Below are 22,343 nucleotides of genomic sequence, written 5' to 3'. Positions count from 1 at the left end.
ACCACATGTCTAGACTTTAGAGTCTAGCGTCTATACTCTATACTCTTTAATCTAGACCATGCAGACACGAGCATTAGCTGGAAATGGACCAGTGAATGAAAACTAAATGTGGTCTAAAATTAGGCAGCTTTCAAAAGAAATGTATAGAATATAATTTCACAACTAACTGACTATATATTGTATATAAACACACATATTATATTTTAATGTTTATTTATTAAATCTTTGTAAGGAAAATCAATTATTGTCAACTATTAAAACATTAGAGCCAACAGAAAAGTTTACTAAAATTAGTTATCCAAATTATTTCATTGAAAGTTTCGTTAAATCTTCAGAACATTCAATATACCCAAATGCGCTATCTGTGTTCTAAAATAATTCTACAAATATAGCTCACAATATACAATGTGGACACCATGGAGTGCCTCATTTCCAATGCGACTCTCTAATGAAATGCCAAAGTAGAAGACGCCAATCGTCCAATATTCCGACCACCTAGCTAACCGTCTTGCTGCGGGACTTTTCCTTGGAGCTGCGTCTGGAACCGGATGATCGCCTGGACGACGACTTGTCGCTGCTGCTGGAGATGCGCATCGGCTTTTTGCGCACCCAAAACTTCAGGGCAAAGATGAGCTCCGCCTTGAAAGCCTGCCACGGAGTCACTCGCTCCTCCACCGCCACGTTCTGCACGTTCCACAGGAACTCAAAGATGCCCAGGATAACGCCGATGAGAACGCCACCGGCCAGAACAAGAAACACGCCGCCCAGCTCAATAATGGACAGCTCGTCACCATCCACCTCGTGGTAGGAGTCACAGGTGACATTGTGGTTCTTCCACCACTTGTTCTTCATCTTCTGCAGCTCGCCCCTTTCGCTCAGCTGGAGAATGGACACGCTGAGGTTGGTCCGGTAATCAGAGCCTGGTTGAAATGGAAGAAAGTAATATCCCAACTCCCTCCACTGGCGGCACAGCTACTCACCCAGTGGCACGGCCAGGCCGTAGTGCTTCTCCCCGATCTGCTCGCCAATCTGGGTGAGATCGCAGTTCCGTTCGATATTGTAGGTCAAACTGGTGGTCTCCATCAGAAAGGCATAGCCGCCCTTCTCCTTGCGCACACGTGCCACTCCCTCTTTGTTGGTGCTGGTGAAGGCCGAGGGATTGAAGTCCTTCATCTGGTTCCACGCACGCTGGTAATCCGTGTCATTCGACTCCGAAAAGAACAACGAGGTGCTGCCACCGCGCATGCTGCCGAAGTGCACCTTATCCTGTTCGATGAGGTCCTGGAGGCTCTTTATGCTGCTCTGCCACTTGTTGCTGGTCAGGAAGGCGGCCAAGTTGGCCGTGTAGGTACTGAGCATCATCAGGGCGAAGAACCACCACATGCCAGTGAGTATGCGCATGTGTGGACCTCTGTGAGTGAAGAAAGTTTACATTTCGATACCCATTGATACTGTGTAATATATAATCTGAGACCTAGGCAGAATGTCGCAGCCCTGTTGCATGATGGAGCCCACCATCAGCCAAGTCGAGTTGTTCACATTCCAGATATTTTCCAGCTCATCTGGATCCTGAATGGCGGGATTAGGTGGCAACCATTCGCGATACGAAAGTCTGTAAGAAAAGTAAATTAAGCTTCACTCAAGAGCGTTAACCTAATCCCACCTGGCTATGAAAACAAAAGCCAAAGTCATTATCAACTGGGCAAAGATCATATAGATCCAGACTTCGACGGCAAACGGTTCCAAGAAGGCAAACTGATTCTTCGGCTCCGGAGGACTCTTGTAGTGCAGAATGCTAATGCCCAACTGCATGAAGGGCACCGTGAAGTCCACCACAGAACGTCGCATTTGGGTGATGGTCAGATCGCAGACGCCGATTTGGGCATGCTGTGTATAAAAGATACAAATATCAAGTGGAGTTACTACTATACTTCTGGTGAAACCTACGTGGTCTATCAGTTTCCGTATAATGCCATCCCATTGCTTCGTCTCCGGATTGTATTTGCCATTGCCATTAACGATCATGAACTCGTAATCGAACTCCATGAGCTCGGAAAGCTTGCTAATGAGATCCACGGCATAGCCCTCGTACTTTTCCCTGCCTCTGAAGTTCTCGTGATCCTCCCTAAAGGAAATAAGGAAAGGTTGTAGTCTGCTAAAAACCAGATTACTGCTTCAAAACCAACTTCATCATGAAGTAGGGCTCCTCGTAGTGGGTAACCACTGTATACACTTTACGCTGCTCCGAGAAATCCTGGGTGGTGCCGGCACTTTCCAGTTCCAAGTTGAGGAGACGCTTCTTTATCCCATTGTCTGGTGTCCAGACCATCATTGGTTCGTTCACCGTTGGCTTGTAGATCTCCAGGTTGAAGTGGATGCGCTGCCCATACTCGTCAAGCTTCATATTTTCGGTCTTAAAGTGCGGTTCCACATCATCCTCGGAAATGGTCTTCATCTCGTTGACTATAAATGCTCCCAGCATCCAAGGAGACGAACTGCCGCAATGGCGATTGGGTGGATGAAAGGGCTGCATGGCAGCAATAACATTTCGGGCAGAACTGGCAAACAGGACGACAGCGTCGTAGATGAGAATGGGCAACATGGTTTGGTTCCCCAATATTTGCTGCGAAGTACGCTAGATTAGATCCAAGGTTACAGTCAGTTGGGCCTCCACTTACATCCACTTTGGTGAGCCGGGTCTTCTTTCTCTCGAATGGATTCGCGTCGACCACTTTCAATCGCACCGACGTAATGTTGGCCTTGAAGTCCTCATTATAAATATCCCTCAGACCCGAGTTATGCGTATCCAGATGGGTGAGAAACCAGTTCTAAAGATAAAGCGACTTAGTAAGTACTTTCTCGCTTTCATAAATGAAGAATTACCCTAAACGGGCCCTGCAACTTAAAGTCTATGGATACTTTAAGCAGCTCCTTAAGGGTCTTCGGCTCACAGTCCAAAATGATGCGCTGCTCGTGGAAAGTCTCGTCTGTCTCCTTCCACAATATCCGATAGTCATCCGCATAGTCTGCCAAATTTCGCAGCTTGACATAGTCACTGTTCAGCGCTTGGATGTTCATCAGATCCTGCAGGCGCGCCAGGCCTAAGGACTTCAAATGTAGTCCATATCTCTACGGGGTATCCAGGCACTACTTACCCTCCGGAGTCTCATAGATCAGAGTGAAGGTGCGCCACTCATAGTTGGATTTGATGATCTCGAAGTAGGCACGCGAGAGTACTGACAAGGAGGGTGCCACATTGATGGACATCTGGTGGTTGAGCTGCTCCTGACGCGTGGCCTCCAGCTTCAAATCGTACTCAATGTGTGGAATGCCGGTCGCGTTCGCGATTTGCGCAACAATATCTGCCACGAAAGGGGGGAACCGTCACATCGCGAACATATGTTTTGGGCCATGTCCACACACAGTGTGTGTGTGTGTGTGTGCTTTTCTTACCACTGGCTGCCTTTGAACTTGGTCCGAAAATAGCCGCAACGCCATTGGAAATCAGTTCACATGCTACACACGGAAGATGAATTTCTCGTAACTTGGTTCTGCCGCATCCGAGCGTATTTACTTACTAATCTGCTGCAAAAGGAAACTGTCGTTGGTGGGCATATAGCGTTTGATGGTCACGAATCGCAGCTCCGAGAACTTCATATTGTTGACCTCGCGAAAGGCCTGATCGAAGCTGAGCTCGATCTCCTTCTCGTTCTCGTAGAAAATGGCACCTTCGAGGGCAAAACGTTGAGCTATTGCTATCACTAAGTAATTAATGGAGGGACCTACCCACTGTGATTTCATTGCGATCGTCGCCACCAAGGGCTATAATCCCCTCCAGAAACCCGATGATGATTATAAATGCATAGATGACAACTGGACAAAGGCGCATTTTTTCGTTTACCTCAACACACTCGAAACTAATTGAATTTTCTAAATGCAGCAGCCATTTCGTGTTCACTTCCCAACTGCATATGTACAAATCTATATCTACAGACGCACACAGACTGCCACAGAAAAAAAAAATTCAAAACGAGCAGATACAAAGTGCCGTCTTTCTTCTTCACAATTTATTTTCACGCAACGGAAGCACCCAGTCTTGGAGCGCTTCGCACGCCTACTGACTGCCGGAACTCACTGGCACGGCCAAGAATGTCATCTCAGCCGATGGGAAGCTCTCTCCAGTTCACGGCGGAGAGTCCGAGTACCACACGTCGTATACGCAACTTGCTCTCGCGCATTTTCCCTGCGACGCTTGTCCATGACGTCGGCGGCATCAGTCAGTCTGGCGATTGTTTATCCTCTCCCTGGCTGCCAGTTTCATGATCACGATATTGTTTTGATTTCTAAAATGCTTTGATTGCCAGTAAAAGCTCTTTGATGATCGGTTGAAGTGCATTCTGAATTTATGTTTCGATTATAATGTGATCTGGCAGCAATCACATCTTTCGCCGTATATAATGATCGTAGACGACAGTGTAGCCGTGTTTTGGCGATTCTATAAATTTGCACAACGGATGCTCTTCGGTTATATACTTCTCTATGCTGAGCATCGAACCATCGCCCTTGTGCGCGAAGCACAAACCCTTGACGGCATCCGGAATAACCTTGTAGTTATCCGAGTCGTTGGAATGCACCCTGCCGTTGCTCCAATTGATGAAGCTTAGATCCTGATGATTGGGCTCCAGGCGGCGGCGACCGGCGAAAATATCTGCCCACGGATGAGACTTCGATCCAGCGGTCTTGTATCTACGCAAACTGTGCTCCAAATCGATGTAGCCGGAGATATTGAAGCCCTTGGAATCTCGGGTGCTCACGAATACGATGGTCTATGAGTAAATGCACTAAAATAAAAGTTACCTTACTAAACGTTCATGATTATAAATCATACTGAAATCGTTTTAGTTGCATTCAGCTTTTCGCGCTCTAGAAGTGCCATAGTCAGTGGATCATTGGGGACATTATTCTCGCTGAAATAGAAGCACGTTCCCAGTGGAGAGAAGTGCACCTCGTTGAACTGGGTGGGTGTCATCACGATTGTTCCCACTGCTGCCCTCAGGGGGACTAGTTGATGTATCACATTATCGTTGGGTAGATACCGTCTGTCCTCCAGCTTGACAAACGAATTCAAATAGTGATTGTAGGCGATGTCTTGTTTTCGATTTTCCAAAGCTCGAAATCCTTTGGAACCGGCGTGTTTCCTTTGTGAGTCCTCCATGTCGTGGGTTAAAAATACAAATGATTGAATAGACCTATTAATATACGAATATATATGTGTAAGCCAAAAACATGTGGTGACAGCCAAACAAAATGTAAATATTAAATAGTCAACTAACTCTGACACTAACACACAACACAAACACACACTCTTTTAAATATAACACTTACACATTAAAAGGGACTTTTTCCTGAACCACAAAGAGGAGCAGGAACCTGCTCTTGGCTGAAGTCCATCCACACCACACAGCAGTAGGACTAAGATGGCCACCCAGGGAAAGAGCGTGGACTTTAGCGTATTGGAGTTTGACAATTACAATGACTACATCTCCTCGTTTGCCACCGTCACGGACCACAGATATCTGGGCAATCAAAACACGATCAAGACCATCGTCCAGCTGGGCTACCGCACCACCAAGATACCCTACACAGCCGAAGAGTATGAGAAGAGGGTTGACCTGGCCCTGGAGGCCATTAGGCCGAAGCTGGCACACGTGGGCCTGTTCAGCGACCTCCTGTCGCCGACGAACAGGGACCCAGTTCTTCTGGAGTTCAAGGCCCGCGAGCTGCTCAACTTGAACAAGATACTATCGGTAGGCTCGGCATCTTAGCTGATATACTCTCTTTTCTATTAATTGCATAACAGACCATCGTTTTTACCTCGTACATCCACATGGACGGCTCGGAGATCTCCGGCTACATAGACCTGGACATGAGCTGGCGCAACTGCTTCCGCGAGGCAATCAAGCACACAGACTGGCGGGGAGTCTTCCAAGGTCGCTCTCGTCTGAAGCCCATGCCACACCATCTCAGCTACTCGAATCCCCGGTATAACGTGGTCAAGTACACGGATAGCGATAACTACCAGGTGATGCACGACCATCACTTCGGACTGATGTTCATGCATCGCGGTGACCACAAAATGATTTCGGTGGGCGGCCAGTTCAACATTTACTCGAGGAACGCCAAGCGATCGATGGTCTACTCTCCCAAGTTCGGGTATGTTGTGTTCTACGATCACTTTGTCCGCAAGAAGGTATAGAACGTGGAGATGGGATAAGTCGGTATCAAAATTGTAAATATAGAAAGTGTAATGTTCATATAAAAGCAGAAAGTATTAAAAAGTAAAATTGCATAAACCCTCTGTACTGCATTATGAGTAATGGGTATTATATAGTCGAAGCCATCATCAGAGTGTGTAAGTATAAAAAAAAATTTGTATACAATATGTTGTTCTTATATTTTGAATATTCTCTAAGCTTATCAGTGTATATGTACAATTATAACAAGAATAACGACTAAAGTAACTAAGGCTTAGTATAATGCTAACCTAATCGATGACAACGACTTCCGTTTGATCCTGAGGATCCAAGTCCACCGTCTCCTCGATATCCGTATGCGGATACCAGTAGTCGATCTTATTCTTATTGCTGGGTTTCTTGGAGGAGATGAGGGTGCGTCGTTTCAGTCGCTTCAACTTTTTCTTCTCTCGCTTCTTCATCTTCTCCTGGGCAAACTCCAGAATGGTGCCCCTCAATTCCATTCGATAGTTTCTCAGGTTGCTCAGTTCCTGAACTAATGTATCGTCACCATTTGGTTCACGATTCTCCTCATCATCCTTGTCCGCGTACAAGGATGCAAAATCGGTCCAGGACTCGTTGGTATCTGCCAGTCGTTGCCTTTGCAATTTGAGCAGCTCTTCGGTGAGTACCAACTTGGATGTGGCCCACTTCATCAACTGGTGCTTCTTGCTGCCCATTTGCTGTCGATAGCTGAACAAATGGAACGATAAATTTGGGACAATCTCCTGCGGCTCCAGCACTTGTTCCTTCAGTGGCGCCTCCGTCTCCTTTTCACTCGCAATCGGAGTGGGCGTGGTGTTTGTGGCACGTGCCTCTGAGCAGGACACCTTGCGATCCATTACGTTGCCCATGTTGTTGTCGATCTGAAGACTCGATTCTCTCTGACAGCTGCAATCTCTCATCCTTCTGTCTTATATGGCACACCAAAAACAAGGGTCTCTGCAATAGGGGCTTTTACCTGGCGAGGAGCTTTACCTGTCCGACTTGCTGGGCCCAAATGCGTCGCTGTTTATGGCCCGAACCAAACACCTGGTACGGATTAACACAAAATTGTCAAAGTTATAATAAATGCTACAAGCCACAAACTAAAATTAAATCCATTTTGGGATTTGTTCTTATAGACTATACATTGGTTAAATACCGCGCTTACCTTGGACAATTTTACAGTTTGCAATATCCGTTGCTTTTCTTTATATTCGTATATTCTTAACTTTCTGCTTCTGACCGATGGCTTTTCTAATCCCAGTTAAAAAGTGAAACGTTAGAATTAGCACAAGGAAATGTTTGACTGAAATCAAAATCCAGTTTAATCAAATTACTTTGTTCAAGTAATATATACTTGCCAGTTGACAACTCATGAAAACTACCACCCAATTAGGCCAACACTGCTTGGAAATTCTTTAAGCCAACACATATGTGACACGTGTTAAATCAATTATGAACATAAATTAGTTTACATGTTTTTTATGAAAATTTGTATATATCATAAAGTAGCTCACGTACAATCTAACTTATAATTTAAATAAATAAACTTCCTAAGAAAAATGAACCCAATCTGTTTTAATAATACATATCACGTATTGATATAAAAGATATAAATCTTTTAGTGCAATAGGATTTTCCGTTCACACGATATTTAATATCGTAACCCCAAAAATCACGGTTTATCCATTCTGTTTACTCGTTTATTTCAAAGTAGCTAGAGAATTGTCAGTTTGATGAAACTAAAAACATAATCACTTTTTGAAATATAACTTGCAGTATTTAAACAAAAGTAGAAGTTATGCAGTTATGCCTGATCTTAAGCGAAATGCATTCTGTTGCTTAAACATTTCCTATTGTTATCTATACCTGGTTTTTCTTAGGGGAAATGCGAATTGGCAGGCAATACTTAGATCTGGAAGACCATCTGTCGCATCGCAGGTATAAAATCGGCCATAAGAATTTAAAGCTTCGAAAAAACCCAGCCTTTGACCTGCTCATAATCACAAACAGGTCAGAGCACCACCCACATCGACTACCTGTCGCACTATATAAACCCACCAAATCAACCTCATCATTATCACTCACATTCCAACCGCCGATAGCCATGGCTCAGTCCACGAATTCCAAGAAGCTGATGATGTTCCGCACTCCCAACGAGGAGGAGGCCCTGAAGAATCAGATCTTCATCTTTAACTCGCCCATTGACTACAAGGACCAGCAGCTGATCGTGTACCAGAAACCAGGCATCCTCACCGGAGACAAGGACTACGGCTACTGCGTGGTGTACAAGCGAGATCACTACGTGCTCAATAACCCGCCCAACTTCAAGAGCCCCACGAAGAGGAGCTTCCTCAACGAATGCATCCGCCAGTTGTATCTGATGAACGGCATGGGTCACAAGATGTACTGGAGGACTACAAGTGCAATGGCGCTGAGTACACCCGGCGAAGTGTGGCACCAGGTGAACAGTTGCCTGCTCCCAGAACGACTGACGCCGCAAAAGGAGAGCCTGAAGCGGGTGAAGAGGCAACTTTTCCGGGATCCACGGGCAGATCGCAAGAATCCCAACCCACTCAAAGGCAAATGCTGGGGCACCCAAGTCTTCTGCTTCAAATCGATGCGCGAGAAGATTGGCAGGAAGTACATCCGCCGGGGCTATCTGACCATCGCACGCCGCGAAGCCCTGCAGGAGATGATCCGTGAGCACTTGGCACGAGAAATGGTCTGCACTCCGGCCGCATGCAGAACGGTAATCAGCGCCTCCGACGGAATCTTCAATGTGAATGCCGGTGTCATCGGCGACATCTGTAGCTACCACAGCCACGCGGCTCGCCATCAGCCCGTCGTGGAGCGCCGTCTGACGGCCGGCGAAGCACGTCTCCGGAACAACGAGGCCTGTCGCCTGACTCAGCGGGCCAAGCGGCTGGAGGCCATGTTCATACACGAACAAGTGCGACGGGCCGTCCAGAACCACCAGCTCATTCTGGAGGAGTCGGTGCGATCCATCTACTATGCCAAGGAGCTCTTCCGCCTTATCGAGGATCACGAGGAGTTCGTCTACACGGACAACAAGATCCTGTCTAGAATCTGACGGACCCTTCTTGAATGGCATAGCCACCACTTTTATACCCCTTATAGTGTACACATATTTGTAATTATAGAACATTTAGATAATAAAATGGAAACCACAAAATTATACAGTGAACTTGAACTTTCAATATTTATGGGCAACCTAAAATTTATAGTTTTTAAATAAAAGATTACTCAACATCTTTCGCATAAATTTTAAAGAAATTTAAGGCGATAACATATAAAAATTCATTTATTGTATAAAAATTCGATTCCTTTTGATTGAAAAAACTATAATGCTGGTAACGATGGAATCCAGATCTCCATTATTCCCTTTAGTATCTGGGGTTACGTCGTCTTTTGTTGCTCTATCAGCTTGGAATGGACGTCCATCAGACTCTGCAAAATTGGTATATATATTAATTAATTATAATAATATTTAGAGTTTATTAGAAGAATATAACGTGTCTGCAAGTATATTTATATTTTAATTCATGTCAAGGTCCTAAGATTTTATCAAGACAATTGCTTTATATTTCTTAAAATGAAAAAACTTGGAAAAAAAGGCATTTAAAAGTAATATTTAATTTTGATTTCTTTTTTTAGCTGGATTATTCTAATGACCTTATAAGAACTAGTTTATAGCAGCAGGCAGTCTTCCATCCGATAATCATTACTTGTTGACTCTCTTAATCACAGAAATAGTCCTTGGAATCAATATCATTTACTTAAAAATTGCTTTGGAAAATAAAGCTGTATACTTTACGCATTATCAGTTTTTGTAGCCCTCCAGTGGGGAGCCTTCGTCTAGATCTCTGAGAATGCCCTGTGAAATTGTGGGAATGGCCAGTCAGCCAGTCGTTAACAAAATGCTGTCTCTTTTAACGTTCTACTTAACCGTATGCCTACAACCGTGGAAGCTTTTATATTACAAGCATATAGGCATGCAAAATTCTTAGACTTAACTAACAACCATATAAGAGTTCACATGTATCCAACTTCTGCTTCTAAAGATTAGATTTTCAAGTTAGGGGGGTTATTAGACCAACACCTTCGGTAGACCCTAATTCACCAGTATACCAGTTCTATTCCCAGTTCGTCTACAAAAGCGACGACATCGTGGGCGGGCATACCTTGAAATATTTAACGGTCTTAACTCTCAGCTCCAAAGTGGCATCCTCGTCGCAGATCATCAGGGTATTTGCATGCTGCTGGAAGGCACTGACGGTCCACATGTGATTCACACCCTCCTCGATGGCCTTGTACAGGGCAAATGCCTTGTGAGCTCCGGTGATGAGGATCATCACCTCCTTGGAGTCCATCACAGTGCCAACGCCCACGGTTAAAGCCTGTTTGGGCACCTTGCTCATATCGTTGTCAAAGAAACGGGCATTCGCTTCAAGTGTATCCTGCGCCAGAGTTTTCACCCGCGTTCGGGACACCAATGAGGAGCCGGGCTCATTGAAGGCAATATGGCCATCGGGTCCGATGCCACCGATGAACAGCTCCACTCCTCCAGCCTCGCGGATCTGATCCTCGAACTTATTGCACTCGGCCACCAGATCAGCTGCATTGCCATCCAAAATGTGCACATTCTTGGGCTCAATGTCGATGTGCTTGAAGAAGTTGTTCCACATGAAGTAGTGATAGCTCTCATGGTGATCTCTGGCCAGTCCTAGAAAAAGAATGGGGCACAATTGACATGAAACAGATCTAGTAAACGTTATGAAATGATAACTCACCCACATACTCATCCATATTGAAGGTTTTCACATACTGAAAGGATACCTTGCCCTGCTTATGAAACTCGATCAGTTCTTTGTACATTCCCAATGGCGTAGATCCCGTGGGCAGGCCCAAAACGAAGTATCTAAAGAATAGTGCCTGTTACCAGGTGCCAAATGTATATAGCTTATATGTATGTGCATACCTGTCGGCACTCGGCTGAAAGTCATTGATGCGTTTCATCACATATTTGGCCGCCCACTTGCCCACCGAGTCGCTGGTTTCCAAGATGACCAATCTCATTGTTAAGCTGAAAGCGTTATTAAATATATGAAATAAGTGCAGAATATGATAATCTTACTTTTCAGTGAAAATCTAAAACACATTACCGGCTGTGAGTGCCGAAAAGGAATGACAGTTCCGATATGGAAAAACAAAGGCCTTATCGTTAACTAGCCGAACCCAGGATTTAGATTAGATGTTGATAAGATACAAGAGTAATGCGGCTCATTCAGTTGTGTTTTTCGTGTGTGTACTCGCTTGTTTATTGTCCAAATCAGCTGATAAGCCGCAAGTACTTGGCCATTATTGACAATTAATCCATTTATGGCGTTGCCCCCATGGAAAACACTTTCGTTTTCACTTGGCAATGCGATTTGTACTTGCATTTATGCAATATACATATGTATTAACTTGGCTACTCACCTTCAAAACACGCGAATGCAAACAGCTGCTTATTGATGATTATTATTACTTGATTTTTGCTCGCACTGCTGCTTTTGTCGCTTATTTCCGATTTCAGCTGCTAACTGAGACTGTTCAATTGTTCAATTCGAACAGCAAATTTATGCAGCGATTAGCTCGAGTTTGAGTTTGTTTTTGCGGCTGCGGTTGGAATAAGAGAGAGAAAAAGAGAGAGAATAATCAGAAATGCAATTGCAAGCAACCTTGAGATACTTTTGTTATCGTTATCGCGGGTTAAACGGTCACTGCATTTGCCAGTTGAACGAACTTTAACCGCATCTCTCGCGTTGAGTGCGTTTCGTTTGAGTGGATTTTGCTCTCTTCTCTATCGACAGGGTTGACACCTAACATTTTTAAAAGAAACAATCATGGTCGGAAGAAGAAGAGAAATTATATTTATAAATGCGAAAGCACGTTGGTTTTGAAACGTCCTGCACTCAAAAATAATCGATAAGTCACTCAAAAATAAAGTTTATGAGCGAACACACGCATTGAAAAAGCATGTAGGCAACTAATACAGACGCAGAAAAATTAAAATTCCAAAAATAACTCATGGCGACGAATAGAAACGCAAAGCGAGTGACGAAAAAAGGGCCACCAGGCGTCGAAAGTGAAATGCGTACCCTACTATTACGAAATTCGTAGGAGCTTATTGGTTTCAGTATACGCTTTAAAACTATTTAATACTTTTTTATGTCTTTCTCTCTATTGCTAAATCAAAGTTTGTTTTTAATTTTTATTAAACATGGTTTCTTTATTTTTTAATTATCAAATTATTAGCAATTACATACATAAACGTAGATGTACTTAAAATTTAGTTGTATTCATCAGTTTTTGTATAATAGTCTGTGTGGGCGTTGCATTTGTTTGGCCGGCGTAAAACGCGACCACGCCCACCCATAAAAAATGCGACGGATCGCTGAGCCGCTACGTGTACTTCCATTTTCTTTCGTTTTTCTTCTTTGTTGCTTTTGTAATTGTTGTACATTTGTGTTGTTGCTGTTAATGCTGTTGTTGTTGTTGCTGTTCTTATTGTTGCTCGTCCGGTAAAATGTCTGCAGGAAGCTCAAGAACCGGTCTAAACCGGGAGAAAGCCGTTTTGGTGGATCGTAAACCCTATGGCCATGGCTAAAAATATATATTGCTGGCTGGTTGTCACTTCCGTAGGCATGAGTCTATATATATAATGTATGTATGTATATGTATGTATAATGTATAATGTATTTTATGTTGATTGTACAAAAAATACTTAAATAAATATGTCTGTTGTCAGGAGCGTTTGTTTTCTTTAGTTAATCCTCTTGACCTGTATCTTATAAATCACTCACTACGTGCTCGTTGTTTTTTTTTTGTTGTTGTTTGCTGACGTCGACTGGTTTATCTGGGATATAGCTTAAAAACTAATTTACTAAATATGTAGGTGGAGCGTAAGTACATCGAAAATATTGTTTTTCTTGCAATATTTTCAAAGTTCTTGCCGCCGCGAATACAAGAAGTGAACGTCTTACGTAAATTCTATGTGGCATAAAAAAGAGGCAACATGCCTCTCCAGTTTATACCAAATAAAGTTTACAATAGATTAGTTAACGCGGAAATACAAAAACATCGAAACAATAAACTATAGAATTTGTTAAGAAAGGGAAAACGAAAGTGTACAAACGAAACGAAGATTCAGGATGTCTTCTACACAAATGTTTTTGATTAAATAATTGGCGCTGCGGCCACAAAAAATAACTTAGCTGAATAATAAATCTCTGTACCTCGGTGTGTGTGTTTTTGGGTTCTAAATTATGATCTTCGTGTGTGCTTATTTTGTTTGTCTTGTTCAGCAAAGAGGAAAGAGTTGTGTTGTGCTGCGTTTGATTTTACATAATGGCGCACTTCTCGTTTGACTGCTGAGGATCGCCCTGCTGGTGGTAGAGCTGCTCATTGCCGTCCACGGCGGTCACGCTGCGACGACGACTCAGCCGGGAGGAGGATGTGTGTTGGGACACAATGCGCTTGATGCGATCCAGATTGGCCACGGCCTCGCCCTCGGAGTTCAGCAAAATCGTCCTAGTGTTGTCGGCGGAGACCCACTTCTGTGACTTCATCACAAGGCTCGATGGCGGCTCGTGCGAGGCCTTGGTGTCCGCCGACCAAACGGTGATCACGCCATTTGGCTCGATCCTCACCGATCGATGGAACTTGTAAGTGGTCGAAGGACCTTTCTCGTTGATTAGCCGCTGCAGCTGCCAGCCACCGATGGCCACCTCCTCGCTGCCCTTGTTGAACAGCCTTACGAACTTGCCCTCGGGATCGATCTCCTTGATCTCCACGTTGCCCTTGGCACTGGCGGACACATAGTAATCGGCGACGCTGTGATCCTCCGACTCGTCGACCACGGCGCGTTTGCGCTTCACGGCAGCAGAGGGAGTGCGACGCGATGGCGTGGCTCGCGTGGAGTTGCGCAGCGACTGGCTAAAGGACTGCACTGTGGCCGTGTTGGTGGCTGGGGTGATGTTCAAACGAGCCTCCTCGCCCACCAGCAGCTTGTCGTATGCGGCGATTTCCAAATCCAGGGAGACCTAAGCAGGATAATTAGATTTATGTATTAATACGTACACGATTTTAGACAAGTATTAAAGCTAACCTTGATGTCCATAAGGTCCTGGTACTCCTTGAGCTGTTGCGTCATCTCTTCGCGCAGCCGAATGAGCTCCTTCTCGAGAAGGTCTATCTCTTGACCGTGGCGTTCGCGATCGTTGTCCAGCTGGCGCTCCAGATCACGGATCCGCGCATTGAGGTCGGCATTGGCTTGCTCCAGTTCGTTGATATTGGCGTTGAGCGCATCGATACGCACACGAGTGGAGCGCAGCTCCTCGATGGACTTGTGCGTGGAATTGGATGTGCGTGCGGCGGCCTCTTGCAGTCGTTGGATCTTGTCCTCGTAGAGGGACTGGATTTCATCGCGATTAATCTGCATCTGCTCCTCGTACTGGGCGCGCAGCTCCTGCAGCGACTGCTTCAACTTGGCATCGTACTCGGAGCTGAGGCGACCGTCGATCTCGCTATACTCTGTCTGTTTGATGCGGCGCGACTCATTGATCTCCTGCGAATGGATCTGATCCTTGAACGAGAGCTCCTCGCGCAGACTCTGAATGGTGTTCTCCAGGTCAACGCGCGACAGTGTCTCCTGTTCCAGGTTCTTCCGCGTTTCCTCGAACTGCTTACGCAGTCTCTCCAGCTCCTTTAGCGCCTCATTCAGGTCTTCGTTAAGCTTCTTCCGATCGGCGTTGGCCTGGTTGTATTTGTTGTTCAGCTCGTTGGCGCGCGACTCGTACATGCGGACATTGCCTGCGGGTTGGGATAATCAATCAATTAATGTTCGTTAAATGCCAGAATAGGGATGATTTTGTCACAGAAAGTGAGGAATATCATGGGATAATCATTATATACAGTTCAGCAACTAAATGAATGTTTCGTTCTTGCTTGAAACCACGCCTTTTGTCTCTTCTTACTTTTAATTTTATCATTACTCTACTTTCTTTGCCCTACAATTATAAGGTTTTCTTATCGATTCAGTTTCCACGCACTTACCCTCAGCAGTGGTGCACTCCTTGGTCTTCTTGTCCAGCTTGTTCTTGAGCTCCTCGTTCTCCTCCCAGAGACGCTTGATATCGATCTCGGCACGAGCGCGATCCCTAGCTGTGTCATCGAGCAGACGGCGCGTCTCCAGCAGCTCGGCCTCGAAGATGTTCTTGATGTTGGTGGTCTCGCGTGTGACCGTGTCCCTGGTGGTCTGCACCTCGATGGTGAGGCGGGAGTTCTCCGTCTCCAGGTTGCGCACCCGGTCAATGTAGGTGGCCAGGCGATCGTTCAGGTTCTGCAGCTCCACCTTCTCGGCCACGCGCGAGTGCCGGGTGGGGCTGAGGGGGCTGGAGGCCGTCTGCGAGTGAGTGGACGGCGGCGGCGGCTGCGGACCCGCCGATGGCGGCCGGGGGGTGGAGGTGTTGCCGGGCTGCGGCGTGGCGGTGCCAGCACGTCGGGATTTGCTCGACATGTTCACGCTGCAAGACAAATGAAATGTGCAGAATAACACGTGAGATTTTTGTGACTGACCTCTTTAGGACACAACACTTGAAGAAAAGTTGAATAACACAATTGCGTGCCTTCTAAACGCGTTTTATATGCAATACTTATATTTGAACTTTTTCGTTCGGTGTAGGGTATGTTATTTTTGCGCCCTGATAAAATTCCAAACAGAACCGAACACGAAAGAGGGGAAACGCACAAAACGCTCAAAAACAGAAGCTAAACGAGTTTCTCTAACGCGCTCTCTCTCTCTCTCGCAGTCTCCTCTACGTCTCACTCACACACACGCACATCGCTTTCCACTCAAGCGACTGTACTAAAGCGGACGAGGAAAACGAAGTGAGTTTGTCGGCGTTTGTTTATGGGCGTGGAGGCAAATGGCGCGGCTAATACTAGTTTAATCAATCGCAACGCTTAGCTAATCCAGTCGACGCACTTTAAACGATTTGATAAGGAGCCAAAAATTGCACAATATGGCGATTTTAATTCAATATTTACAGCGACTTTACACTAATACAGGCAGGGGGGTTATTTCGATTTTGAGTGAAACAGTGCCGCCTCTATTGTTCGGCACTTAATCAGTTATTTCAACTTTTTCTACAAGTTTTCCTAATGCTCGTAGATAGCAGCGCAACTCACCTGACTTTTTATAACGAACGGAAAATGCACAAATTTGAAAATGAAGTATCTTGCAGCAGGAAAACGCGGCCGACGCTGGAACGTGTAATCGAATTTGTTGCGATGGTTTCAGAGACTAATCGATAACTTTCCGGCATGCCTGGTGTGACCAAACGCCGCGCTAGATAAAAGACTAAGAACCGCTTGACCCCAAAATGATAAAAAAAAAATTAAATTTAAGCTCAACAAGCCATTTTAATTTAAAGCGTTAGAAGGCATATATTTTATAAAAACTTTTTAGTTGAAGCTTACAAATGGATTTGTTGTGCACAACTATCGATAACTTAACGATATCACCCGGCTCAGCTCGCATGAGTTCTTAAACGTACTTCGGTCACACTGCTCTGCGCTGTTTTTTCCTCCGCATCACGTTAAAGATTTTAAAATAGTTAATTTCACTTTAAAAGCTGTATTTTAAAGTGATAAACGTGCACAAAAGGTGAGTTTGACACTGAAAATCACACTGCACTAAATAAAATCGTCGCTTGTAATGGGTATTTCGTTTTATTTCGAAATACATGTAATGCGGTGCGGTGAAAAAACAAAATGGCGGAGGGAACGCCGGCACCGGTTCCGCAAAAAAAAGCGGCATTTTCTTTAACAAACACATGTAACTTATCTAGTCGCACCCATTTTATTTCCCAGCATTTAGTTGCGAATTTATAGCCGATAACTAGTTAAAGGTAAGAAAGCCGCAGAAATGGCCGACAATGACGATCTTTTGGACTACGAGGATGAGGAGCAGACCGAGACCACTGCGGTCGAAAACCAGGAGGCCCCCAAGAAGGATGTCAAGGGCACCTATGTGTCCATTCACAGTTCCGGCTTCCGCGATTTCCTCCTGAAACCGGAGATCCTGCGCGCCATCGTGGACTGCGGCTTCGAGCATCCCTCGGAGGGTGAGTACTTGCACTCCACCTGGAGTGACGAAAGGTACAGTCACTAACGATGCTCTCCGCTTGCAGTTCAGCACGAGTGCATTCCGCAGGCCGTACTGGGCATGGACATCCTCTGTCAGGCCAAGTCCGGCATGGGTAAGACCGCCGTCTTCGTTCTGGCCACGCTGCAGCAGCTGGAGCCGTCGGACAACAACACCTGCCACGTCCTGGTCATGTGCCACACCCGCGAGCTGGCCTTCCAGATCAGCAAGGAGTATGAGCGATTCTCCAAGTACATGCCCACAGTCAAGGTGAGTCTACGTTTTAATCCATTGTATATAATTCAACAAAAAGTTTGGTTCGACTATATAGTTACTATATATTAATTCGATATGTTTTCTATTTAGGTGGCTGTCTTCTTTGGCGGAATGGCTATTCAAAAGGACGAGGAGACCCTCAAGAGCGGCACCCCGCATATTGTGGTGGGCACCCCTGGCCGAATTCTCGCCCTCATTCGCAACAAGAAACTTAATCTGAAGCTTTTGAAGCACTTTGTGCTCGACGAGTGCGACAAGATGCTGGAGCAGCTGGGTAAGTTGACTAATAATCACCAAATGACGGACGTTTTACTAATAACCAAACCATTCTTTTAGATATGCGTCGTGACGTTCAAGAGATTTTCCGTAGCACGCCGCACGGCAAACAAGTGATGATGTTCTCTGCCACATTGAGCAAGGACATTCGTCCCGTTTGCAAAAAGTTCATGCAAGATGTAAATATCAACGTGTTCATAACCAAAATGCTCGTACTTCTCCACCTCGCATCCACCGCTATCACGACAATTAGTTATTATTTTGTTAATGCCACGCGATATCGAACATTCGATCTTGATCCCCTCCGTATAAGCCAACCACCATCTTGCAAATGGTTAAACGCGTACAACCAAACGTCCAGCGCTCTGTGAGCATAACTCGTATCGAAAAACTTAGTTAATGACTATCGGACACCATTTTCTAAATGGTTAATCGTGGAAATTGGCAACCGTTGCAAAAGCATAAACAAGCAGTAACCGCTGAATGAATCAATTGAAATCGCAAAAGATTTAACAATACCAACGCTAGCAAAAACCAATACCTAAATAAAACTACAAGCAAACAGCAAAGATCCCGCCGACTGGCCGATGAGACGAGTTGAATCAATCCAGAGCGAATGCGATGCGATAGGCCCGCTCATCTGTAATCCGCACACTTCTCAGAGCGATCATCGATCCTCGGGAGCAGTTCAGAGACTAGTTGATGAGATGTGGTGGTAGCGTGGCCGTATGTAGAATATTCTATGCATATTGTTGTATGTTCCGAGGCGAGCCTAGTCTAAGTTCGATTTCTCTGTACCCCTCCTAATTGTGTCCTTTAAAATGCGCCACATTCTATTTCCCAAATCCAGCCCATGGAGGTCTACGTCGACGATGAGGCCAAGCTGACGCTGCACGGACTGCAGCAGCACTACGTCAATCTGAAGGAGAACGAGAAGAACAAGAAACTGTTCGAACTGCTCGACGTGCTCGAGTTCAATCAGGTAGGTCATTCGGTGGTCTTAACTTATATTTACCACTTACTTGATTATCCCTGTCATAGGTGGTCATCTTTGTGAAGTCTGTGCAACGTTGCGTGGCTCTGTCGCAGCTGCTGACGGAGCAGAACTTCCCCGCCATCGGCATCCATCGTGGGATGACCCAGGAGGAGCGTCTGAATCGCTACCAGCAGTTCAAGGACTTCCAGAAGCGCATTCTGGTGGCCACCAATCTCTTTGGCCGCGGCATGGACATCGAGCGTGTGAACATCGTGTTCAACTACGACATGCCCGAGGATTCCGACACCTACTTGCATCGCGTGGCCCGTGCCGGTCGCTTCGGCACCAAGGGACTGGCAATCACATTCGTTTCGGACGAGAACGACGCCAAGATACTTAACGAAGTACAGGATCGTTTCGATGTGAACATCAGTGAGCTGCCCGAGGAAATCGATCTCTCTACATACAGTAAGTTGCAATGATGAGTAATCCCCAGCCACCAGCAGTGCTAACTTGATTTTCTTTTCCAGTTGAGGGACGCTAGAGCTCGAAGGTGCATGTTAATCGGAACAAGACTATGCACTTCGAATAGATACAAACCTAAAACCTTTTTTAAAACTCTACTTTATAACTAAATAAAAACTATTCAGACAATGTGTTGACAAACAAAAACGGAATTATAAGTAATGTATTTATTTTGGGAATGGATTCTAAAACCCACTTGTTTCACATTTCCGTTTAAACTATTTTATTTGTGAAAATTTCTGGGGCATATTCCCTTAAATAACTTAGCAATATTAATGTGTACAATATTATAAATCAACTCACAATAAAATGTCCAAAAAAAATAACAAACTCGCATATGCTTTAATGGTGAAATGGTAATTGGGAACTCGCTGGGCATAGTTTAGTGTGTCCGTTTCAGGACATGCGCAATGGCCAGGAACTTCCGGCAGCTGCATTGCGACAGGAAGAGAAGGGGTTGTGGGGTGGAGGTACGAAAAACTGGGGACGAAAAACAACGAGGACGTCCAAACAATGAGAGAAAATGCACGCTTGCGAAAATGCTGCTAAAAAAGTATGTGAAAACGCGGCGTAAGCTGAAGATTCTACTCCTGCTGGCCATCGTCGCCCTGCTGGTCATCACCATCATAGTGCTGGGCTCCAGCGGACGCAATGCGGCCATCGAACTGCTGCTGGACGAGCGATTCATCGCACGCGCCTACAGGCCCGGGGATCAGCCCCAAGTGGCGGAGAAGCCGCCGCCGGTGGCCGTCGCGCTGCTCCAGCCGCAGCGGGAGAACGGAGTGATTGTGCCCGAGAAGTATGACGAGCAGAAGATCAAGGAGCGCATCATTCAGAGCAAAATCGATCTGATGAAGCAGCAGCAGCAGCGGGACCACGAGGCGGAGCAGTCTGTAAGTTTCCAGTTCAGTCCAAGAAGGTGGCCAATCTTAGTCCTTAAATCTTAAAAATGTACACTTTGTTCAGTCGCGTACCACTTTGGATGTGGTGATCAGTGCAGTGCACATATTCTACACTGCCCCGGTGCCGTGGTACAAGTCGAAGAAGCCGCCTCCGCCGCCAGCGGAGCACCCAAACGATGTGCCACTGACCACGCCGCGACCAGTGCGAATCCTAAACACCGCCTTCTATCCGGCACTGGGTCTGTACAAGCCCAGTGGCTCGCTGCTGGCCCAGCATTTCGAGAACATACGCAGCTGTGGCATCGGTGTGCTCATCCTGAGCTTCTCCGGTGGCAAGCCCGCGGAGGCGGCACTGCTGCATCAGATCTTGGAACTGGCACCGCAGCACAATCTTAGCGTTACCTTTGAGCTCAGTGTGGCCGGGAATCAGAGCGTGGAGTTTGTGCGCCAGCAGCTGCAGGAGATTGCCACATACACCAGCCTAGCTGGATTCTACAAGGTGTGGAGTCAGTCGAGAGGTGTCTCCCTGCCGGTTCTCTACGTGAGCAATGCCTACAAGTTGAGTGATAGTCTGGGAAGGCTGTTGTGTCGATCGCCTTCGCTGGTGGAACCGGATGGTCTGCGGAGAATTCTGGATGCCTTATTCATTGGACACATAAGGTGGGGTGCGCCTTAGATTATCCTAGGTGATTCTATATATCCTTTCGTTTCTCTCCAGGCTCAAAAGCCATGCCGATGTCCTGCGGAGGTTGTGCTTCGATGGCTTCTACAGCAAACTGCCCAGCAATGGAGCTGTCTTCGCCAGCACTTGGAAGAACTGGTCGTATCTGAAGTCATTTGCGCTGTCCTACAAGATGCTCTTTGTGCCCACGGTGGGTCCGGGATTCGCGGAGAGGAACAAGTTTCCGCGACACGGAGACATCCAGCGGCATCGCAGCAATGGACGGGTGAAGGAGCAGCCATCAACTGGAGTGCCAGAACAGGCTACTAATACTAATATCATTTGATCTTGCAGTACTATGGCGTGGCCTGGCGGACAGCCATTCTCAACCACGTGGGCTTCATCAACATAGCCAGCTACAACAACTGGCCGGATGGCAGCCAGATCGAGGAGGTGATGCCACGCGCCGGCTTCCTCGACTACAATCCGGGCTCGAGAACGAAATATCTGGATCTCACGGCCCATTGGGTGGGCAACTTTCTGAAGACGCGACAGGAGGCGGCGGCAGCAGCCTCGCCAGCATCGCCGCCCAACTGTTACGAGCTGCTCAATGGAACCATATGCTAGGAGCGCACCAAGTGGGACTAGTTAGGAGCGCAGCGGAGATAATCCTAGTTACTTTAGAAGCAATAGCAACGATTGCAGGCCACTCAATTACTTTCCAACTGTTAAGAAGTCTTCTGCTGCACACATTTACACACTGCATAAATATATCGTTTTGATAGTGATATTTTTGAAAACGCGCGCCCAAATGTCGAGTTTTTTGGCGGGAAATGCAACGCACTTCATTCCAATTACATAAGTAATTTAAGTACTAAACGCCAATCAAAAAAAGAGAATTTTGAGAAGAGGTTTGAGTTGGTTTCGCTGCCAAATCACTCGACACAGAATATATATGAAAGGAAAGCAATTACAATTGATATCAATTAATAATGTAACTCTTTTTATTACATCTATAATATAAAATAGCTTTCAATTATCGTAGACTAAACGAGTAGAGGAGAACAATATCATAACTTAATGCCATGCCATATTATGTAGACACCAAAGGAAATTATCTATGTTATAACGATATAAACTAGACACTTGTTAAACGATTGGTACTTAACAAATTTTAACTTTATTACCAGTACGACATATAAATACTTTATCTAAGCTTTAATAGTTTAGTGCCCAC

At 45.7% G+C, this 22,343-nt stretch overlaps 9 protein-coding genes across 22 annotated transcripts; 4 read left to right on the top strand and 5 right to left on the bottom strand.

Annotated features, from left to right (window-relative positions):
- Positions 1–198: 198 nt before the first annotated feature.
- GluRIIA (Glutamate receptor IIA) lies at positions 199–4,121 on the bottom strand. The gene is made up of 12 exons (NM_078760.3): positions 3,787–4,121; positions 3,579–3,728; positions 3,454–3,516; positions 3,156–3,362; positions 2,884–3,101; positions 2,679–2,828; positions 2,187–2,623; positions 1,948–2,125; positions 1,664–1,887; positions 1,475–1,612; positions 981–1,411; positions 199–920 (listed from the first exon to the last, which is right to left on the bottom strand). The coding sequence occupies exons 1-12, from the start codon at positions 3,887–3,889 to the stop codon at positions 496–498; spliced, it is 2,724 nt and encodes a 907-aa protein (NP_523484.2). The 5' UTR covers positions 3,890–4,121; the 3' UTR covers positions 199–495.
- Positions 4,056–5,296, bottom strand: CG14017 (uncharacterized protein). The gene is made up of 2 exons (NM_135098.3): positions 4,889–5,296; positions 4,056–4,826 (listed from the first exon to the last, which is right to left on the bottom strand). Exons 1-2 carry the CDS (start codon positions 5,213–5,215, stop codon positions 4,437–4,439), a joined length of 717 nt encoding a protein of 238 aa, NP_608942.1. The 5' UTR covers positions 5,216–5,296; the 3' UTR covers positions 4,056–4,436.
- Positions 5,297–5,342: 46 nt separating this feature from the next.
- CG14013 (uncharacterized protein) lies at positions 5,343–6,350 on the top strand. Its single transcript, NM_135097.4, has 2 exons — positions 5,343–5,807; positions 5,861–6,350. The coding sequence occupies exons 1-2, from the start codon at positions 5,478–5,480 to the stop codon at positions 6,254–6,256; spliced, it is 726 nt and encodes a 241-aa protein (NP_608941.1). The 5' UTR covers positions 5,343–5,477; the 3' UTR covers positions 6,257–6,350.
- Positions 6,351–6,436: 86 nt separating this feature from the next.
- Positions 6,437–7,355, bottom strand: CG18269 (uncharacterized protein). Its single transcript, NM_135096.2, has one exon. The coding sequence runs from the start codon at positions 7,145–7,147 to the stop codon at positions 6,545–6,547; it is 603 nt and encodes a 200-aa protein (NP_608940.1). The 5' UTR covers positions 7,148–7,355; the 3' UTR covers positions 6,437–6,544.
- Positions 7,356–8,357: 1,002 nt separating this feature from the next.
- CG14014 (uncharacterized protein) lies at positions 8,358–9,484 on the top strand. The gene has a single exon (NM_135095.3). The coding sequence runs from the start codon at positions 8,386–8,388 to the stop codon at positions 9,370–9,372; it is 987 nt and encodes a 328-aa protein (NP_608939.2). The 5' UTR covers positions 8,358–8,385; the 3' UTR covers positions 9,373–9,484.
- A 94-nt stretch (positions 9,485–9,578) lies between these two features.
- Oscillin lies at positions 9,579–12,107 on the bottom strand. Of its 8 annotated transcripts, none has more exons than NM_001258965.2 (7): positions 12,088–12,107; positions 11,781–11,960; positions 11,281–11,385; positions 11,093–11,220; positions 10,484–11,025; positions 10,117–10,176; positions 9,579–9,749 (listed from the first exon to the last, which is right to left on the bottom strand). In NM_001258965.2, the coding sequence occupies exons 3-6, from the start codon at positions 11,376–11,378 to the stop codon at positions 10,123–10,125; spliced, it is 822 nt and encodes a 273-aa protein (NP_001245894.1). In that variant the 5' UTR covers positions 11,379–11,385; positions 11,781–11,960; positions 12,088–12,107; the 3' UTR covers positions 9,579–9,749; positions 10,117–10,122. The 8 variants fall into 8 exon arrangements, with proteins under 8 accessions (NP_001245894.1, NP_001260101.1, NP_608938.1 ...); NM_001273172.1 differs by lacking the exon at positions 12,088–12,107 and adding an exon at positions 9,975–10,057 and having other exon boundaries at positions 11,781–11,990; NM_135094.2 differs by lacking the exon at positions 12,088–12,107 and having other exon boundaries at positions 11,781–11,990.
- A 443-nt stretch (positions 12,108–12,550) lies between these two features.
- Lam (Lamin) lies at positions 12,551–16,713 on the bottom strand. Of its 4 annotated transcripts, none has more exons than NM_001298700.1 (4): positions 16,533–16,713; positions 15,399–15,868; positions 14,452–15,155; positions 12,551–14,386 (listed from the first exon to the last, which is right to left on the bottom strand). In NM_001298700.1, exons 2-4 carry the CDS (start codon positions 15,859–15,861, stop codon positions 13,685–13,687), a joined length of 1,869 nt encoding a protein of 622 aa, NP_001285629.1. In that variant the 5' UTR covers positions 15,862–15,868; positions 16,533–16,713; the 3' UTR covers positions 12,551–13,684. The 4 variants fall into 4 exon arrangements, with proteins under 4 accessions (NP_001285629.1, NP_476616.1, NP_001245893.1 ...); NM_057268.5 differs by having other exon boundaries at positions 16,533–16,651; NM_001258964.2 differs by lacking the exon at positions 16,533–16,713 and adding an exon at positions 15,921–16,414.
- A 165-nt stretch (positions 16,714–16,878) lies between these two features.
- Positions 16,879–19,867, top strand: Hel25E (Helicase at 25E). Of its 4 annotated transcripts, none has more exons than NM_164648.2 (8): positions 16,879–17,010; positions 17,224–17,470; positions 17,537–17,760; positions 17,857–18,040; positions 18,103–18,221; positions 18,893–19,024; positions 19,084–19,486; positions 19,549–19,867. In NM_164648.2, exons 2-8 carry the CDS (start codon positions 17,272–17,274, stop codon positions 19,560–19,562), a joined length of 1,275 nt encoding a protein of 424 aa, NP_723091.1. In that variant the 5' UTR covers positions 16,879–17,010; positions 17,224–17,271; the 3' UTR covers positions 19,563–19,867. The 4 variants fall into 4 exon arrangements, with proteins under 4 accessions (NP_723091.1, NP_723089.1, NP_001260100.1 ...); NM_164646.3 differs by having other exon boundaries at positions 17,217–17,470; positions 19,549–19,696; NM_001273171.1 differs by having other exon boundaries at positions 17,217–17,470; positions 18,103–19,024; positions 19,549–19,699.
- Positions 19,868–19,996: 129 nt separating this feature from the next.
- Positions 19,997–22,343, top strand: CG14015 (uncharacterized protein). The gene is made up of 4 exons (NM_135093.4): positions 19,997–20,436; positions 20,510–21,105; positions 21,164–21,392; positions 21,461–22,343. The coding sequence occupies exons 1-4, from the start codon at positions 20,083–20,085 to the stop codon at positions 21,731–21,733; spliced, it is 1,452 nt and encodes a 483-aa protein (NP_608937.1). The 5' UTR covers positions 19,997–20,082; the 3' UTR covers positions 21,734–22,343.

This window comes from Drosophila melanogaster, chromosome 2L, assembly GCF_000001215.4.
Source record: "Drosophila melanogaster chromosome 2L".
Classification (NCBI taxonomy): domain Eukaryota; kingdom Metazoa; phylum Arthropoda; class Insecta; order Diptera; family Drosophilidae; genus Drosophila; species Drosophila melanogaster.
This window is presented reverse-complemented; position numbering and strand designations above follow the sequence as displayed.

Bases quoted from the DNA above. Each gene is read 5' to 3' on its own strand.
- GluRIIA (NM_078760.3), bottom strand. From the start codon at position 3,889: ATGCGCCTTTGTCCAGTTGTCATCTATGCATTTATAATCATCATCGGG. The intron at 3,729-3,786 runs GTAGGTCCCTCC...TTGCCCTCGAAG, and splicing joins TCGCAATGAAATCACAGTGG to GTGCCATTTTCTACGAGAAC. The intron at 2,624-2,678 runs GTAAGTGGAGGC...CGTACTTCGCAG, and splicing joins CCCGGCTCACCAAAGTGGAT to CAAATATTGGGGAACCAAAC.
- CG18269 (NM_135096.2), bottom strand. From the start codon at position 7,147: ATGGGCAACGTAATGGATCGCAAGGTGTCCTGCTCAGAGGCACGTGCC.
- Oscillin (NM_001258965.2), bottom strand. From the start codon at position 11,378: ATGAGATTGGTCATCTTGGAAACCAGCGACTCGGTGGGCAAGTGGGCG. The intron at 11,221-11,280 runs GTATGCACATAC...ACTATTCTTTAG, and splicing joins TTTCAGCCGAGTGCCGACAG to ATACTTCGTTTTGGGCCTGC. The intron at 11,026-11,092 runs GTGAGTTATCAT...TTCTTTTTCTAG, and splicing joins CAATATGGATGAGTATGTGG to GACTGGCCAGAGATCACCAT.
- Hel25E (NM_164648.2), top strand. From the start codon at position 17,272: ATGGCCGACAATGACGATCTTTTGGACTACGAGGATGAGGAGCAGACC. The intron at 18,041-18,102 runs GTAAGTTGACTA...CCATTCTTTTAG, and splicing joins CAAGATGCTGGAGCAGCTGG to ATATGCGTCGTGACGTTCAA. The intron at 18,222-18,892 runs GTAAATATCAAC...TCCCAAATCCAG, and splicing joins GCAAAAAGTTCATGCAAGAT to CCCATGGAGGTCTACGTCGA.
- CG14014 (NM_135095.3), top strand. From the start codon at position 8,386: ATGGCTCAGTCCACGAATTCCAAGAAGCTGATGATGTTCCGCACTCCC.
- CG14013 (NM_135097.4), top strand. From the start codon at position 5,478: ATGGCCACCCAGGGAAAGAGCGTGGACTTTAGCGTATTGGAGTTTGAC. The intron at 5,808-5,860 runs GTAGGCTCGGCA...ATTGCATAACAG, and splicing joins ACTTGAACAAGATACTATCG to ACCATCGTTTTTACCTCGTA.
- CG14017 (NM_135098.3), bottom strand. From the start codon at position 5,215: ATGGAGGACTCACAAAGGAAACACGCCGGTTCCAAAGGATTTCGAGCT. The intron at 4,827-4,888 runs GTATGATTTATA...ATTTACTCATAG, and splicing joins ATGCAACTAAAACGATTTCA to ACCATCGTATTCGTGAGCAC.
- CG14015 (NM_135093.4), top strand. From the start codon at position 20,083: ATGCTGCTAAAAAAGTATGTGAAAACGCGGCGTAAGCTGAAGATTCTA. The intron at 20,437-20,509 runs GTAAGTTTCCAG...CACTTTGTTCAG, and splicing joins ACCACGAGGCGGAGCAGTCT to TCGCGTACCACTTTGGATGT. The intron at 21,393-21,460 runs GTGAAGGAGCAG...TTGATCTTGCAG, and splicing joins GGCATCGCAGCAATGGACGG to TACTATGGCGTGGCCTGGCG.
- Lam (NM_001298700.1), bottom strand. From the start codon at position 15,861: ATGTCGAGCAAATCCCGACGTGCTGGCACCGCCACGCCGCAGCCCGGC. The intron at 15,156-15,398 runs GTAAGTGCGTGG...CCCAACCCGCAG, and splicing joins GGAGTGCACCACTGCTGAGG to GCAATGTCCGCATGTACGAG. The intron at 14,387-14,451 runs GTTAGCTTTAAT...TATCCTGCTTAG, and splicing joins AGGACCTTATGGACATCAAG to GTCTCCCTGGATTTGGAAAT.